Source organism: Cyprinodon variegatus, unplaced genomic scaffold (assembly GCF_000732505.1).
Source record: "Cyprinodon variegatus isolate N-32 unplaced genomic scaffold, C_variegatus-1.0 Scaffold68, whole genome shotgun sequence".
Lineage (NCBI taxonomy): Eukaryota > Metazoa > Chordata > Actinopteri > Cyprinodontiformes > Cyprinodontidae > Cyprinodon > Cyprinodon variegatus.
In genome coordinates, this window is record NW_015150521.1 from 1599608 (window position 1) to 1611234 (window position 11627).

The window sequence follows — 11627 nt, forward strand, 5'->3', positions numbered from 1 at the left end:
ATAGTTAATTGACTAATATAAAATATTATTCAGATGACACATCATATAGATTAAGTTTAACGTATCAGTCTTTACCACAAATCGGATGTGATCATCACACATAAGATGATAAATAAGGGTGCTAAAGTGTTCTTGGACCAAAGCCAAATGCTAAGAGGCCTTGGTCCCTTTTGAAACGGGAAATTTATAGTGCTCACAAGGAGACACATTTCTCAAGTGGGATTTAAAGTAATTACATAAACTGGAAAGCTGCAATCACTGTCTGCAAGCGAGAGGAGGAGTGGGGCAGCTAAGGCTGGCTACGAGAACAAATGATAAGATGTTAATTGGTGGGCAAGGTTACAGGGTACGTGTTGGCTACACATACAAAACTTAAAAGTTTATGTTGAGACAATTTGTGAAAAAATAAAGATATATTCTAAGCACAGAAAATTGTATTCGTTAAAACAACTTTCCATTCTGATCTTTTTCTGCCCTGGTTTGTTGTCATTTAAACAAAAATAAATAAATAAAAAAACTAAACATTCACAAAACCTTTTAACAACTATTAAATCTTATGCCTTTCGATTTTCCATTTCTCTATACACTCTATTAGTTGCCCTGAGGACATGGAAGGGGAAAGGGGTTGAGCTGATCTCAATTTCATGCTGTTAGAGATTTAGCCGGCCCTCATTGGGAATGACAATGGAGAAGGTTGAATGCTATCAAGGGAAGTTCAGAGAATGACTGACAGTAAAGGTTAAAGTGGTGACAAGGGGAACTGGTGAGATTCTCACAGGTTGATTTCATACTCAGTGAGAATTGTAACATTTTAATGGGTAGATATCTAAATTCAAAGTGCCTACAAAAAAAAAAAAAGTGGTGAATTAAACCTTTTTGTCGATTACTTGTTACAGACACAATACCTAAACTCACTATATGAGACTGACCATATTACCTTTGAATAATTACCAGTATTATTTCATGGCCTTGTATGAAAGTGAATTTAGGCAAATCTGAATAGTAATTTCTCTTCTTCATGCTCCCTAACAGGACAGTATTTTCTCCTAACAGCTAACACCTAACTAACAAATGTTGTGTATCACAAACACATCAGGTCAAATAAAGAAAGATCATCAAACAGGTTGAAATTGTATTTGATCTCCTGCCAAATTTACAAAAATATCTTTACTGATTTGGATGCTGCAGAATACGGTATACCGTAACTTGAAAAAGTATTCAAACCATTTTTTTAACTTTTGTAATTTTACAAGCACTATCCTCAGTTTGTTTAAAGTGGTGCATGAATACAGGAATAAAGCTTTCCAGGTGTGCTGAACATATTTGTTTACTTTGTAGAACCACTTTTCTGTGACAGATATTTATCAATAAAATTTAGGTTAGAAATGTTCTAAAACATAAATATGCTCAAATTAAAAATACTTAAACTCGTTAAGGGTTATAACCCTCATGAGGATGAACAAAAAATACTTTTTAATTTGTTTCTGTTTTCCATCAACTTCATCAGCCCAATGCAGAAAAGCATTCCCATGGTATGATGTGGCCCATATCATGTTTAACAGTGACAATGATGACAGGAAGATTTTGTTATCGGGACTGATTTACTTTCATAGATTCAATGTCATTCTCTACTCTTCCCTAAGTATAGTTCTTCTTGGCTGTTTCATCTTTTCCATTGCAGCTTCAACATTGTTAGATAAATATTTTTGACTGGACTTTTTTGTTAGTTTATTTTTTTCCATTACAAAACAATTCTATTTTTGCTCCACCTCTGCCTCAATTTTGTCTGCATTTCATCCTCCACAACCACAGCCACTCTTGTTACAGCTTATTGGTTTCCATGATGCTTTTCATTCAATAACAAACATCTTAGGTCTTAGCAGACCACCTGTATTTATATACTTAGTTATATTGCACAAAGATGGACCATGTTATATAAATGGTTAGAAAATGGTGCAGGAGTTATTTATGAAAACTTTTGAAAATCATGTACCTTGCACATCAAAATTATGCAGTGCATCATTATAAAATCATCATGCAAATCTGTGTTTGGAATGCCAAGCAATTTTAAAAGAAAAATCAAAAGGTAAGAATACTCTTACAAGGCATTGTGGATCATAATAAAACTAGCACTGTTTAGATATTAAACATTTTAAGATACTGAAAAAATGTCTTCCCATCGAATCAAATGAAGCTTTATTTATAAAGCCCTTTTTATGCAATTATTGTAGTACAAAGGTCTTTCCAGAGTTAATAACATTACCCCATTTCCATCCAACATAGGTATGCATAATTTCATGTAACAATCCTAACAACTTAGGGAGATGACATCATTATATTGAGAAATAATTAAAATGTTTGGTCTTTAAACTGCATAGGGATAAAAAAAAAAGAATGTATATGTTTCTGACACTTCAGAAAAGCTGAACTCTATAAGACTGCTTTAAAAACCATCCTAATAGGTTAACAAATAAAAGAAGAAAAAAGTCATGAATGTTAATCAGGAAGTCTCCTATTAAGCCTTTTCATCTTATAAAGACCCATTATTACACTAATACAATAAACATCTCACACACATAAGATACAAAGACAAAAGATACCAACACAAAGACTACGACATAAAGTGTAAGACATTTTGACTTTGTTTACAGTATCACAAAAAATCACTCAGAATACAGAGCTGCTATTGCATAAATGGTCAAAATGTGCAACACGATCAAACTGTTTATTGTTAGAATATGCCAAGCCAGATATTTCAAAAACAGATATAAACATTATAAAAAAAACTAAGAAAATAACTATGAAAGTGACTCAGAAATAAACTGAGGTTTTTAGAGAGTTTGTTTTGTGGTTAAGTTTCATAATCTCTTACCTCAAAAACTTCTTCATCAAGCAGCCGAGTTCCAAAAACAATGACCCCCTCGGTGCTGACCACAGCATTGTCCCCCCGCAGCAGATCCAGAGTTTGCACCATCTGGCAGTCCAAGTAAAGGGTCACAGTCTTGTTGAACACACTGTAGGCTATCCTATGCCAACTGAAACAGGAAAGGATTAACAGTTTAGGAGTATACTTTTCTGTCTGTTCACAGATCAAGCTATATTTAAACTTCTTTCACATTTTATTTAGCAAGAAAACAAGAGAGCTTTTTGACTGGGCTGTTCATTTTAAGCTAATCAAGTAAGCTGGGTAAAAGTAAACTGCAAAAACACAATTCTATATCACGAGGTATGCAAATATTTAAATAATTAGCACATAATATCAAAATAACAAATATTTCTGTCAGATCAGTGGGTATCAAATAGTCTAACTTATCATCTGACTCAGAAATAAAAAAGAGAATGGGAACCTAAACCCTCATACTACCCACTTTCCATCTGCCATGTTGATTCTTCTGAAAATAGGATAGAGTTGTGGAGTGGGCTCCCCATGCTGGTCTTCATACACAAAGACTGGGGACCGGCCCACCTCGATCCCCACTTGCTGCACCCCCTGGTCATCATACACTGAAAAAAGGAAGAACTGGGAACCCTTTTTAGCTCTGACGGTAGCCATCAGGGAAAAATCTTCAGGAAATCTGGAATCTGCAGATGGAATAGCAGAGAGGAGCGATGTTAAAAAATAAGGAGCAGGGCACAGCAGGGAGCTTGCATTTCATGCATGCTGCCAGCGACTCGGATAGGGATAATGATGAAGAATATTAAGCATGAAAGGACAGATTGTAGTAGTGAGAAAGAAGGTGGGGTTCTGTCACATTTATTATCCTTTACTGAGACAACAACCACACACAAATTCTGTGCATTAAATGTTTAGAGACACTGAAGGAACTCATTGAGGATTTCATGCCTGAAGTGGATTAAGAGGATTTTCTGTATGTTGTAAAGTAGAAAAAAAAAGGTCTAGACGCTACCAGGGAATAGCTGTTTAGTGGGAGTGCTGAGTTGGATCTTTTTGATCTTGTAAGCCAGGTCTGTCTCCTCCGTGCCCCTCCTGCTGGTGCAGAAACCAGCCTCCAAGGAAACTCCCTCCATGCTCTCTGACAGCCCAAGCACTCGCAAAACATCAACAGGATCAGCTGGGAATGGAAATGGAGAGAAAATAAACCATCTGTCGCTGGTAATGGTACAAACTGAGGAAACACTGGGTTCTGTTATTTCATGCTCATACACTGTGGCAAATAAAGTTTTGTAGAAAAAGTAAACGCATTTTAATAGTTTATGTCTTGCTTTCCATTTCTCCCTTTTTACTTGCATGACAAAAGATCATAAGGCTTTTAAACAGAATGAAACTAGAATACTGTGTTTTATTTTTACGAATGTCAGCTTAAAACTCAAATTCTGCCATTGAGACAGCCCGCCATTTCTGTCTGGCTCGCTTTAATACTAGTTGTTACCGATCAGAGGAGCAGGATTTAGTGAGGCTGAAAGCTGGTTTTAAAGTATGGTGCCTTCCTGCTTTCTGTGAGCAGAAAAAGATGAGCTCCTCTGAGGCGGCAGGTGGAGGGGCTTCTGTGGATGTTATTATAGTATAGGGGGTGGTACAAAATCTAACCTGTAATCCTGCGACAATACACCTGACAGCTGACACCTGCTCAGTTCACAATGCACCAGCCACCAATGACACATCTGGATTCTATTTAGATGAATCTGAGGGGTTTATTCCCTGCTTTGTATGCCACAAATAAATCAAGATAGATGCTCTTTCTAAGGTATAGGTGATCAAATAATGTTTATTGTAGTAACTGAAGCCTCTGAAGAAAAGGGCTTTCTCCAGTCAACAGTCTCCCTCCTTTCAATGAGCCTTTGCTTTATTTGCAATCCCCTGCTCATGTTATTAGATGTCTGCTGATAAAGTGCTGGCGTGAGCATTAGCCAGCATCAGAGCTTTGTGTGCAGCCAGTCTCCAACCAGCTGCTACAGAGAACTGCTCAGCACTTTGCACTGCCGGCAACTGAAGTGAGGATCCTGCACCCAAACTGTCTCCTGAAACTCTTACTGCTCAGAGTTTCTTTTATTTTATTTTTTTGTTAATTAAACATGTGGGAAGAGTTTACCATTACCCATCTATATGACTTCATATATACATATGGGCAATATTTTTTATATATATGGCTTTCAGAAGCTCAACCATTCTTACCTACCTCAGATAAGAGGCTGTAGGTAAATACTTTTTAACAGTAGAAAATAATGGACACAGATCTTAAAACATTTATGATCTGATGAGGCAAATCTTGAATATAAAGAGAGTAATAAACATTTAAATTCATATCACTACAGAAATATTGCAAAGACTGGAAATAACACAGTTGGCAAAGTTTATAACTAAACAGCCAAAAGCAAAATTATCAATAGTAGTAAAACCATTTTAAAGTAAGCTTATGTTTTATAAATATCTACATTTTGCAATTTTGCACCATCAGTCTTTGCACTAACTTTTCCAGCAAACTTTTGCAGACTGTTGAAATAAAAATCCAGACTATGATACACAGCAGAAATGTTATTCTTATATAATATATTTCTCCTTGCAGTCAGCATTTCTGGTGGTACTGGCAAATGTATTTAAAATGAATGAAGTATTTTGTGTGGGTTACCATTCTGCAGTCATCCAGCAGAGCTGTGATGGGCCAAAACAGATCTGCCAGAACAGCAGAAAAAGAGACAGGTTGGACTTCTTCGCAACCTTTTCAGAGATTTCCTTTAAATGTCACCAACCAGGAGCAGAGTGCTAATTCAGCGATGATTAAATATTGCATCTACTCATAAATATACATGCAAGTCAGAGCAATGCTGACACTTATACTGCTAAAAGGGCCAAGTAAAGTTTTAAACAAAACTGACCATTTTGTTTTTAACTTTAATATTAGTTATGCCCAGCTAAACAAGAAAAAAATGATTCTGTTTTGGCTTTTTTGTTTTGTGAGAGTCGTATCCCATGTTTTCTATTGTTGTTAAATGTAAATGTTAATAATTCATGCAAAAAGGGTTAAGGATGTCCCAGAACAAAGTAGATTTTGAATTAAATGCACTCCACATTGATTAACATGTATCATTTTTCAGTCATGCATTTGAAACTGATATTTTGCCTTGTTACAAACAAAAACTTTAGTATATTTTACTCAAATGTTATCTAAGAAACCAGTTTTCAGTCCAGGGGAGTGAAAAATACTTTAGGAAATAAAAAATAGAATAATGCACACACATATTTAGCCACCGTTTCACCATTTTTACTGTTTCACTTTGTATTGTTAAGTTAGACATACACCAAGTTGTGGTCAAGTCTCGCAGCAACTTATCAGTCCCATTGAGGTTTAGCAGATTTATCAGGTAGCTTTGGCCATAAGGAGGTTTTAGCCTCCACTCCACTACAGCCTCAGGTTGAGGCAGTCCTCACAAAAAGGTTCTATTACCACTGTGAGAAGTTCAAAGTTCTGGGTATTATTTAGCCTCTGTGTGAAGTCCTGCTTAGTCTTAAAGATGCTGTTTACTGCAATGTTTTCCATGAAACCTCCAAGAAAACAGCTGTCTTTATACTAACAATAAGTTACAGCCAAGTGAGACTCTACTAATAAAATGACTTCTGAAGGGAAGTGGTTGCACTACATTTTTGGGGGGTAAAATGGCACACTATAAGTCCCTGTCACATTTTTTGTTCAGACTTTTTTTAATAAAAGCTTTTGAAAACAACGTATCCCTTGCTTTCACTTTACATTATGTACTACTTTAAACCAGCTTATCTCATGAAGCTAACATAAAATGCATACATATATGTGATTGACGTGTTGAAATTCAAGCATAAGTACTTTTACAAGACACAAAACCCAACTTTTCATTTTACACACAAAGTTTATTTTTATATCTCATTATTTGCATTGCTGTGAAATTACTTTGAATATACTGTGACCTTCAGGTTATGTGGTAGTAAATGTATATTCAAAATAAATGTATATTGTCAGTGGGGCTCTTTTATAAGCCTTTTATAGCTTTGTAAGATAAAAGTTTGATTTTCCTTTGCTGAAAAGTCAGCAATGAATAGTTATTTCATGAGGTGCTGTTTGGAAAATTGCTGCCTAAAAAGAAGCAACATGGGACTCATTACACAGAGTTCACGAGAATATACTGTAACCGCCGAATTATAGCACCTGACAAAATAACGTTAATCTAAGCTTACAGGATTATCTGTTAACCAGCTATTTACCAGCAATGGCATCACTGTGCAACTGCTGTATCATTGAAGTTAGAAGCTGCTTGATAAGTTTGAGGTTAAATGTAATGAAAGATCATTTTCATCTGACACACATATATTAATGAAAGACCACGCTATCAGAATACACAGTTGAGCCACAGAAAGACAAGCAGCAGACTCTCAGATAGCTAATCACATTACCTACTTAGACAAACATCTGCAAATAGATGTGCATTGAATCATATGAAACATCCCATGTAAAAAAACAAACAAAACAAAAAAAGTATGAATATGGGTTAGGGGGATGCAGAGGACATGGACTGTGTAGATGTACCCCTAAAAGATTTTGATGCAATGTGAAAAGCTTACTAAAACCTTTTCACCACTATAAAATATATCAGCCTATTCCACACAAGAATCAGAATTTAAAAAAAGCCCAGAATAACAGCCTGCCTTTAGAAGTTTGGGTACGTGCAGCTATCAGTGTAGGAACGTTATCTTTTCCATTCTTATGCTCAATTAAATCACTGTGAGTTATATAAATTCTAGCAACTTCTTTACTTTCCTGAAGCATTGACTGTCTGAACAAGTTTCTCTTGCATTTCATTATTACTTTTTTTTTGACATTACCCCTTAAATTATATACTGTGGAGAATCTTAGGAAGGTTGAATAAGGATACAAGGGATAAAAATCTTTAAAAATGATGGAGTTCTATTGATAAACAAGCTGTGCATGAAGCCATGGAGCTGCATGATGGAAATTTTATGAAGTCTCCAAGGACCCGGGTGTTTTTCAACTACAGGCATATGTCAACATACTTGGGAAAGGTCTGGCTTTTTCATACATGTCTAGTAAAACAGTGTGACTTAACATGGAGAAAATACACAACTAAAAATGTAAATGAACTGCAATAAGACAGATTCCTACTTTTGGAACACTTTTTTTTTTCCCTTTGTCTTTTTGTCTGTAATTTAACCAAAAGCATCAGGAAGCAATAAAAAAGAGATAGAAAAGCTTTATTAGACAGATAATATTTGAGCAGTCCATCTTACAGATGAACCCTGTCCCTAAGAACTGATACCAAACAGTCTTTTTGAGTCTGCCTTATGACATTACCCATTCTCTCTTTGCCCTGCAGCTACAAAACCCAACTTAGCACAATTTCACTCATTAGAGGACATAATAATGAGTAAAATACTTGCATGTGATTCTAAAACAAAATTTCTAGATACATCCTTTATGACTCATACCACCTACACTCCAAGCCCTGCCTGAGAAGACCCCCTCATACAGAGACAATACAACACTGTCAGAAGTGATTACATCTGGGAACTGGGGGATTTTAAAAAGAAATGAAACCAAAAAAGAAATTTGTACACATATATATATACTCCCATCTTTTCTTAGGCCACACCCTGGAATGAGAGTAGGAGAGCAACTGACATTTAAACTTAAATTATTTAGGATGTACAGATATCTTCAACAAGCTATAAAAAAAAATACATGCTTGCACAAGAAGAAATAAAGAGCAACTCTTTGAAAATGAAACTCCATAAAAAGTGCAGCAGAAAGAGAATTTATTCAAAGAAGGTTCAAGGGTGCCAAGTGCTAAAAGACAGTGATTAATAATGAAAATTGATGTAAGAACTAGTGCAAGTGGTTGAATAAATCCAGACGCATTTTCTCTCAGGCAAGGGAAGATATAATTCAATTAGAACAGGATGTGAACCTTTGTCTGGGTCACATCTGTGTGCAGACGAGAACACTAAGAGAGGAGTTAAGGGGAACTAATACATGTAACACGGATTGAAAAGTTTTAAAAAAAATCAAATATGATTGACAAATTGTAAACATGAGCTGCATCTCTAACTTTGTCTAGCTTGATTAAGACAGTTGCAGAGGAAGAAATAACACATTAGCATTTTATCAAGTCAAAGCTACTCCTGAATTTCTGTGTTGTTTCATATGTGATCCACCAAAAAATGTGGATACATTTTACCAAGGTCTACTGTAAACAAGAGAAACATTAAAAAAAAACTCTGCTTTGAGTTTTGAATAAGGCAACATATTGAAGCTACAATGTTATTAAACTGTATGTGTGCAATCTATTATTCTATCTATTACAAGATTTAAAATCAAATTTACAAGGATCTACCAAACAAAAATACTGTTGAAACAGAAATTATAATAGATCAGTGTAAATAAAAAGAATAAGGTCCAAACACATGTTCAGTGCTTAAGTCAAATAATTTATCCAATATTTGCATTAAGATCTTTGACTATTTGAAATGTTTGGCATATTTTAAACTCACTTGTCGAAATAAGTTATTTTAAAAGTATCTCATTCTGGAGTTTATTCTGATTTGATTCAAACGCTTACAACAAGAGCCATAAATAATACATAAATAATGTATCTTTTTAGGAGAGCTTTAATGAATGTGGGTCAACTGCTATGTTCTGTTGTTGGAGCTACCAGTTCCACACCCACATCAGCAAGTTGTTTGGTGTTGAAATAAGAAAACTTATAAGGAATCTGGTTACAGGATTCCTTCCAGTTCACATCAGCACCACATTCTTCAATCTTCACAGTTTTTCATGACCCATTTTGTTTCACAGCAAGATGAGCTGTCAGGCCAAAAGCTACTTGGCCCAGGGAGAGAACACCTGCCCCTCAAGGCCTTAAACTAAACAGCCGCTCCTCAGAAAAAAAAAACAGATTTAAACTTCTGGTCATGTGAGAACCTTGCTAAACAAATGTACATCCTTGCTGCATAATTCCAGGGGCATGCTTAATGTTCAAACCAACTGACAAGAGTTCATACTGCATTAAAAGGCTAAAAAGCATCCAAGTTTCTCACCAAAACGAAAGGCAACATAAATAAACAAGTATTCAGGGAGTTTCATGCAAAACAGATGCAATGGATTGAGTCATCTTTCATCTCTTTTTTCTTCCACCTTTCCACAGAGCCAGACTGGGTACTGTCGCTGCTCTTAACAGTCAAACACAGGGCAACACGCAATCAAAGGACAAACAACCACTTCATTTAGGGCAATTTAAACCATACAATTAAACTGACAATATCAGATAAATATGTAGTAATATTGGTAAAAGGGAACATGAAGACATTATTCGCATTAAATAATAGGTGAGAATTATCGCATTTATGGTTAAATTTATAGCAAGCACTGACCCATGTAAAGAATTGTCTGTACAGCTATTCGAAAAAGAAAAGAAGATATATATGTCCCGATCCTATATTAATATCAGATATCAATCTGATATTAGCCAAAAAAATAATATTGGATTACATCATCTGGGATCTAAAATCTCTCATATTTCCATGCTGATAGAAGCACTCTGCTTCTGTGTAAAGCAGGCATGCCCAAAGTCGGTCAGTCATGAGGGTCACTATCCTGCAGGTTTTAGAGACTTCCTTGTTTCAGCACAGCTGATTTCCATTTATAGCTTATTAACAGGCCTTTGCCAAACTGCAATAGAATCAGCTGTGCCGAACCAGCGAAACATTGAAAACCTGTAGGACAGTGGCCCTCGATGACCGACTTCGGGCATGCCTGGTTTAAGGTGTCTGTAACTCATTGGTTAATATTAGATGAGTCTTTTGATTTCGTAGCTTTTGTTGTTGACAATCATTCTGTTTAGTAAAATCCATTGATCAAGTTTTTTCAAACCTTCTAAAGTACAAAATAAGTAATAAAAGTGTGTATGATTGGAGTTTAAGTCTCAAAGTGGCAATATCTGTATCATATTGCAAATGAAATAGCTGTATCAGGACATCCTAATATTTACATATAAACATTAACTCTTTATGCAAGAAGATGCTTCTGCTTTCACTTTAAAAAGATTTACATGTATTTGCAGTCTGTAAATGCTTTGAAAATAATAATATCTCTTCATTTTTTTACAAAAATCTCACTCTGCATTAAACCAGCAGTGTTAACTAGTGTTGCGCCAATGCCATTTTTTTTGGCCCCAATACCGATCCCCGATACCTGGCGGTGCAGTATTGGCTGATACCGATACCATACAATACCATCTGTTTGAAACTGACGCGTATGTGTGTGTATATGAAGAACTGCATACTACTTGGATGTAAAGTAATTGCCATCATGGCTTTGTCAAGCTGCCGCCTACCTTTGTGAAACAGGAAAAAGACTAATACAAAGTGAAACCAGTAGAACTTTTTATTGCCTACCTGGAAGGGGTGACAATAGTCGCATAAACTTTTGGCTCTCAAAATGGTATCGCTGCCCTATTTGTTTGTACTCGCCGGTACTGATACCACCATTTTAGTGCTGGATCGGGGCCCGGTCCGATAGTCTGATCAGTATCAGTGCAACATTAGTGTTAACACATACATTGCAGGCATAAATAACCTTAATACATAATAGTTAAATCATTATGGTTTATTTCCAGTCAAAACAGTT

At 35.7% G+C, this 11627-nt stretch overlaps 1 protein-coding gene across 2 annotated transcripts in view; it reads right to left on the minus strand.

The window, feature by feature from the left end:
* Nucleotides 1–11627, minus strand: part of col5a3 (collagen, type V, alpha 3) — a 57260-nt gene that overhangs the window by 41578 nt on the left and 4055 nt on the right. For both annotated transcript variants that reach the window (XM_015372090.1, XM_015372089.1), the window contains exons 2-4: nt 3909–4073; nt 3369–3582; nt 2873–3035 (exon numbers count right to left, since the gene is read on the minus strand). In XM_015372090.1, the coding sequence (XP_015227576.1) occupies nt 2873–3035; nt 3369–3582; nt 3909–4073 (542 nt within the window). The remainder of the gene's footprint in view (nt 1–2872; nt 3036–3368; nt 3583–3908; nt 4074–11627) is intronic.